The sequence below is a fragment of the Nannospalax galili genome, unplaced genomic scaffold (assembly GCF_000622305.1).
Source record: "Nannospalax galili isolate Female #2095 unplaced genomic scaffold, S.galili_v1.0 scaffold183, whole genome shotgun sequence".
Classification (NCBI taxonomy): Eukaryota; Metazoa; Chordata; class Mammalia; order Rodentia; family Spalacidae; genus Nannospalax; species Nannospalax galili.
Window position 1 is genome coordinate 1,343,624 of NW_008350555.1, and position 7,203 is coordinate 1,350,826.

A 7,203-nucleotide genomic window follows, 5' to 3' on the forward strand; every position below is an offset into this window, starting at 1 on the left:
GTGTACCCCTCCTCTTGGACTAACAAGCTACCACGTGGTAAGCAATTTTGATAGACAATAGAGAACCATTCTTTTCCAGAAACCCTCCACCCCCCGCCCCCCACAACAAATGAACCAGGCAAAGAGATCAGGGAAACAAAAACAACCAAAATCAACATTTATTCTTGATTTTCATCACCACTTTCATGCTTCCTGTTTTCTTCCATGTGATAAATACATAACAAAACTTTAATATACAAATAAAACATGCGCAGCATGTATGTAAGCATGGTAGGTAGTGAGAAATCCGGGCAGCTCGTCAGTTCCTGCGCCCAGGTTTATGAAGCAGATCTTTCTGGAAAGACAGCAACTATGTTCCATACCTTCCCAACATTTGTGCCATTGCCAGGCTGGTAGACCTCTGTTAAAGACGGTTAATAACACAGAAGAGTTTTTGTTTATACTAAGGAACAAGGCTGCTCTCTTATGTTTTTTTCTTCCAGGACTTTACTTTGTTCTTTTGCCTGACATAGTCTAAATTCAGTGTAATAATAATAATAATAAATTTTAAAAAAAGAAGGGTTCAGGACAGGCTCAGAAAAAGCATAAATGGAATCTAGGAAGTCAAGTGACAGACAACTGATAAATCCCTTGAAACAAAACAAAACAAACAAACAAAAAAAAGTACAGAATATTTAATCAGCTCATCGTTCCTCAAAAGGGAAAGTTTGGGTTAAGTAACTAAGGCTTTTGCAGTGTTGGGCATTGTCACAGGGAAATGGAAACTATCTCTAAGGTCTATAGCACATGAAATATCTAACTGGTAAAATATTAAAAGACAAGAGGGACTAGCTGTCAAAATTATAGTTCACATTTTGACTGAAAAGTAAAATTATGAAATTAAACAGTTTGATGCACAAATAGTCATTGCTTTTCAAATTCAGCTTCTCAGAGGTCTAACTTCCGAGGCTCGGGCATTTTCAACATTATCTTTGCCTCCATTGTTCCTTATGCGGATGAATACAACTGTTAAAATTATACCTAAAACAAAGAAAACATGTGGTCAAAATCTTCAAATGTATATTGTCCTGACAGGGAAAAATGACTTGTTTACCTTCATTTTGTGATTTAACAAAGTTTCATTGTTCTAGTGGACACAGGATTCCAGACATTGGCTTTCTTAGGTAAGTGAACTCATCACTCACTATCAGTATGTATCTAGTTCCAAGTTATAACTAATTTGGTGGCTGGCTGAGTCCCTACCACAGAACAGCAGAACCAATGCCATAACTCCTTTGGGTGAAAAGCAACTGGAAGAGTTCTGAACTTTAAACATACTCAGAGATTGATTCAAGTCCTTCTTCCCCCTGAGAAAACAGGTCAGTGAGAACGAGAACGCTCTTCAGACCTGCTCACCTCCACAGTCTACTTTCATTGCATCCACTAAATATACATCATTTTGTGTTTAAATTTTTTTTTACTTAAATAGTAAATACATAAAACATTAATTTTAACTTCACAGTAGGGGTGTGGCATGCAGCTCAGTGGAGGAGCACTAGCCAGGTATACATCTTTAATACCTTTCGTAGGGTGCAAGCCTATGCTAAGAAGGGACCTTGAGTGGACTGCCTATGCTCTGGGTTCTATCTCTGAATTTTTACAAGTCACTAATGTGAACTCAGAGTCCACTAAAGGAGAGTTACTTTAAGGAAATTACTTATCAATGAGCTTATAGGGATTAACAAGACAGAAAAGACGGGATGTTCAGAAGACGGGTAACAAACGTGTAACAATCCAACCAACGCCCATTTGAAAAGACGAGGGTATGAAATCACAAGGATATCCTCAAACCTGTCCATTCTTTAATTTAGAGAAGGCGTAATGAGATTCAATGAGTACATAAGAAAGCGATATGGTGCATGAACTCAATCCTTTCAGGGTGGATGAGAAAAACAAAAGGCAGGCAGAGGGGAGTTTAGTTAATGAGCTCTCAAATAGCTCTAATGAGGGCTGCCTGAGTTCAAGGCTAGCCTAGGCTACATAGCAAGGTCCTGGCTTATAATCTATGTAAGGAGTAGAGAAGCAGAGTCAGCTCTGTTGGTATAAAATGTATGCAGCACACAGTAGTCCTCAGGGAGGCTTGCTGGTCACCAAGCACACCAGGGTGAGTAACTGACAGGTCACGAAGGCCCTCCCATGTGGTGAGGAGTTTGCACAAAGGCTATAAGGAAAAGTGATCCCTTTTAAACTCATGTGTCAGAGTCAAATGTGCCAGCTCAGATCATGGGAACAGAAGTCCAGATATAAAGAGAATAATCAAAAATACTTTAAAGAAAAGGGAGCTGGAGAGATGGCTCAGTGGCTATGAGCACTGGCTGCTCTTCCAGAGGACGCAGATTTGATTCCCAGCACCCACATGGCAGCTAATACCCATCTGTAACTCCAGTTCCAGGGGAATCCAATGCCCTCTTCTGACCTCCATGGGTATTGCATGACACAGGTACACTTCCATACATGCAGGCAAGGCAGTCATACACATAGAATAAAAATAATAAAATAGAGGAGGGGGAAGAAATTATTTCAGGAGAAAGTGTGGAATTGTGAAGCCCTTCATTCAGGCACACATGGATTAAGGAAGCATCTTTCTAATTGGCTGCCAAGAGAAGAACAACCGAAAGAGCACAGCTATGATCTTGGGCACTGACCGCCTATGCCAAGAGATGACCACTGTCTATGTGGGTGGAGAGTCAAGGCTATGTGCAGTGGAATCGCTCTGGGTCATAAAAATCCAGGCTCGAGAGTCATGAAAATATTCAAAGGGAAGTTCTGCAACATTTCATATGTCTTAGCATCTTCACTGCAGGGTCAGCTCTGACCTATTCCAACAAGGGCAGATGAGCCCAGAACTTCTGCGGGGAAAGGATCGTGCAAGACTCACCTATTACTGTAACAAGCTCAGTGCCAGACACACAGCAAGGCACAGCAACTGAATTTCTCTCTCCTTCATGAAAGCTTGGTAATTAGGCTCGAAATACAGCAGTTCATGCTGTGAAGCTCGCTGTAGTTCCAATCATGAATATCCCCCAAAAGCCCATGTGATAAAGGTTTGGTTCCCCAACTTGATGTTATTGGGTATGAACTTTAAGAGGACTAGTGAGCGGTCTTCCCGTCATTAAAGGCATACCCTCAGAGGGCACAGTGAGACCCTATCACACTCTACCATTTGTGCCTGACTGGGAGGCAAACAGCTTTGCTCTATGACATGGCTGCCTCCCCATGCACCCCAAAGCAACAGGCCAGTCAGTTACGGACTAGAGCCTCTGACACTGTGAGCCAAAGAAAACTTTTTGTAAGTTGATTATCTTGAGTATTTGTTACAACAAAGAAAAGCTGCTTGACACAAAGTATTATGGTATAAACATTGGCATGGAAATCCCAAGCTAACTAGAAAGGAAATTATTGGCAGAGGGTACTTTTAAATTATCTCTCAACCAGGATGATTTGATGTGACCAGTGATCTATATCCTTGGTTAGTGACCAAGTTCAGCAACCCCCAGTCTAACTCTTAAAAGTAAGATCACGAGATAAGCTCACATTTCTGGGGCTGGGGACAAGATCTTTGACTCTGAAAAGTCATACTCACCAATAACCAGAAAGGTAGTCAGGAGTATACCAACCGCCATGCCCACAGTGGGTATCCCATTCTGTCTACCTGCTGGCCGGAAACAGCTTCCTTCCACACATGTGCAGAAAGTAACTGAAAAGCAGAACAGTGTTTGAGAGGGTTTTCAAATGAATACTTGCAGAATCTCATATTAAAGCCAATGTTCCCTTAAACTACGCACGGTAACAGATGCTTTCCTACATTGCCTACAAAGCACCTACCTGGTAAGGAAACAGTGGCTTCCAAGGGTGGCCGGCCCCCATCACTGATGCGAACTGGGACTTCATAAACTCTCTCCTCAAAGTTCGTGTGCTTGGTGGAGAGTGTAGCATGTGTGCCTGTCAGAGGAGGTAGAAAATGAGTGGAATGAAAATAGACTTCAGACCCCCCTCACTCAGGAGTAAAATTTGTCTTTGCATTATATATGTGAAGGTAGACTGTAAAATAGCCTGATATAGGTAATACTTTGAGTACTCTAACTTCTACTCTTCCACATGTATCTTCTATAAGAAGTAGGCTAGAACATTCTTTAAGTTTTCAATTCATGATTTCATGGTAGAAATGAAACTAAAAGCAATCTGTTCTCGTCATTTCCAGTAGCTTTACAAATTTGTCCCAAACACTGAATTAGTAAATACTGAACTTTTGCTCCCTAGGGAAATACAGGGTTTAAGTTCCTATGACCTTCAATCACAACATTTTAAACAACGAATGAATGTATAAGTTTGTTTCCTGCCTGTTTCTATTAAAAACAACCTTATTTAACATGTATTAAGTCATTAATGTTGAACTCATAGCCAACAGCACCATAACTCGTGTCTGCGCAAAATGCACCTAGGCACATCACATCTTTGCATTTAGGAACACTGCAATGGCTCAAAAGAAGGGAAAAGTGCTGTCTAAAGAACAAATCACAAGCAGTAAACACAAGCAGGCAAACTCAAGCCACAAAGCAGACTCCAGAAAGAACACTTGCTAACTTAGGAGAGCTTAAGTAAGAAGACAAAATGTCCCTCTGTCTGACCTTGGCTGAGCACCTGTTTATCTGTAACTCAAAATTTTCATCACTGTGCCAGTGGCCATGAATGTAAAAGCTTTATTATTCGTTGAATTTTTTGTAACAAATTTTAGCAAGCAGATGAATTTATAAATACATGATCTGTAAATAATGGGAATTGATTATATAGTTCATCTTTCTGCTCAGAAAATTGGAACAAGATTTTTGGAGTCAATTACAGTGCCTTAAACTTCTCCCAGAAAGAAATGGAACAACTGGGTCCTGGCTTACCTTCTCACCAAAAACAACTACAAGGACAGACAAATCCATGAAACCATGACTTCAAAGACACTGAATGTCAGCCATGAAGGATATTGATGTCCAAAAAAAAAAAGACAAATGGCATGTTCCACAACTTCCCCTAGCTTACTGTTACCTCTAAGAATAACATAGTCTAACTGTTATGTCCAGGTCTCCCCGCAGGGAGGAAGAGGCCAGGCCTTATCCCAAATTGCAAAGCAGGACGAAGGAGAAGACAAGTGACTAGAGTTCAGAGAACCAGGGAGGGGAGAGAGCACGAGCATACACAGAGGGCCCTTGGGGCTGAGGAGATGGTTCAGTGGAGAAAATAATTACTATGCAAGCTTGAGGACCTGAGTTCTGATCCCCAGCACCCACATAAAAGGCAGGAATGGCAGTGTGTGCCTGTAAACACAGGACCAGGAGAGGAGTGGATTGGCTAGAGTTGGAAGAAGTGCAAGATTGGTGCGCCCCTGAAGCTATTCACCGATCAGCCTTGCCCAGTACATGGGCTCTAGGGTCAATGAGAGACCCCCATCCTAAAACAAGGTGGAGAGCAATCGAGAATGACAGATTGATTTCTGCCCCCCCCACTTGGATAAAAATACCAACTAGCTAATTTTTGAAAAATAAAGGATCCCCAAGTCTTCAGCTGAGTGTTCTTCAGGAACTACCCAAGGCTTGGGAAAGGAGGACTAAAAAGAGAAATGGGACCCAATCTTGGAATTCACCAAGGGCCATGGCTTCTGCTCCTAAGAGCTAGAGTAGAAAACATCATAGCTCACGGGACAGCAGATTGCTCTCATAGAAGGGTTTTATCTCATCTCAAATTGGTCCTGACCCTGCCCAACCAAACTTCACTACAGCTCAGAAGAAAGCTCAAGAATATTTGTGGGAACACAAAAATACCCAGCGTCAAAATTCCCAAGATTTAATAAGTTGCAAAACATGCTAGAAAAGAGAAGGAAATTAAAACCAACCAATTAAAATCTACCTAGAAATGGCATTCCTAATACAGTGGACAATGACAAGGAAATGCTTGTCATAATCATATTCTATGTTCAAGAGTTAGAAGTTTAAGAATATCAATAAATATAAACATGAAATCTATGACGAATACCCAAATTAACTTCTAACAGTGGAAATCGAAATTTTTTGATGTATAGAAATATACTAGATGGGGAAAATGGCAAATTGGAAATGACAGGCAAAAAATTAGTGAATTTAAACAAACAGAAGTAGAAACTATCGAAAGTGAAGCTCACAGAGAAAACAGACTTGAACATATGTTCTAAAGTATTTGGAGACACATTCATTTGTAAGGAACCCATAGGATGCAAAAGAGACATGTATGGTATCGTGAGCTAATGATACTGTTGGATGCAGATACAGTAAAACAGTAAGTTTGTAGGACCACGGACCTGTTGTAAAAAGTAAAAAAGGCCTCAAATTAATTACCTCTGCCTCCCTGACCTTAATAAAAGTAAAGCAAGAAGAAGTGAGACCGCCTAAGAATAAGGGGAATAGGGCTGGCGAGATGGCTCAGTGGTTAAGAGCACCGGCTGCTTTTGCAGAGGACCCAGGTTCATTTCTCAGCACCCACATGGTGGCTAACAATTGTCTGCAACTCTAGTTCTAGGGGATCTGACCTCTTCTGACCTCTGTGAGCACTATATGCATATAGCGCACATATAGATACACAGGCAAAACAGTTTTACATATAAAAATAAATCTTTAAAGAAGAAAGGAAATAAAGATCTTGGCAATGAAATACAAAAAAATGCAAAGCAAACTGATGACCAAATGTTGGTTCTTTGAGACTATGGACAAGAAATATAACTTACCAATATCAGAATGAAGTGATACCACTATGTATCTATAGATACTACAAAAATAGAATTTTATGAATAGTTGTATGCATATAGATCAATCAAATGAACTAGATATACTATATGAATACTATAAACTAATAACCTCAGCCAAAAAGAAATGTGTAATGCAATAGCTTCAGATAAAAGAATGAAATTTACAGTTAAAATTTTCCCCCAAAAAAAAAAAAAAAAAGGCTTCCAATCTCAAATGTCTCCACTGGTAAATAAATTCTTCTAAACTTTATGGAAGAAATGATGCAATTTTCTACACAAGCTTTCCAGATAATCAATTAAGCAGAGAATCTCCTAACCCACTCGATTAGATTAGCATTACTCTAATGTCAAAAACATTGTAAGAGAGATACAGTTAAATTCATATAGTTTTATGAATA

The 7,203-nt window shown here is 40.0% G+C and overlaps 1 protein-coding gene across 1 annotated transcript in view; it reads right to left on the bottom strand.

Moving 5' to 3' along the window:
• Nucleotides 1-673: 673 nt before the first annotated feature.
• The window catches only part of Cdh17 (cadherin 17), a 63,367-nt gene continuing 56,837 nt past the window's right edge, over nt 674-7,203 (bottom strand). Inside the window, exons 15-17 of the mRNA XM_008847832.3 lie at nt 3,865-3,981; nt 3,623-3,736; nt 674-1,020 (exon numbers count right to left, since the gene is read on the bottom strand). Coding sequence (XP_008846054.2) covers nt 920-1,020; nt 3,623-3,736; nt 3,865-3,981 — 332 coding nt within the window. The 3' untranslated portion in view covers nt 674-919. The remainder of the gene's footprint in view (nt 1,021-3,622; nt 3,737-3,864; nt 3,982-7,203) is intronic.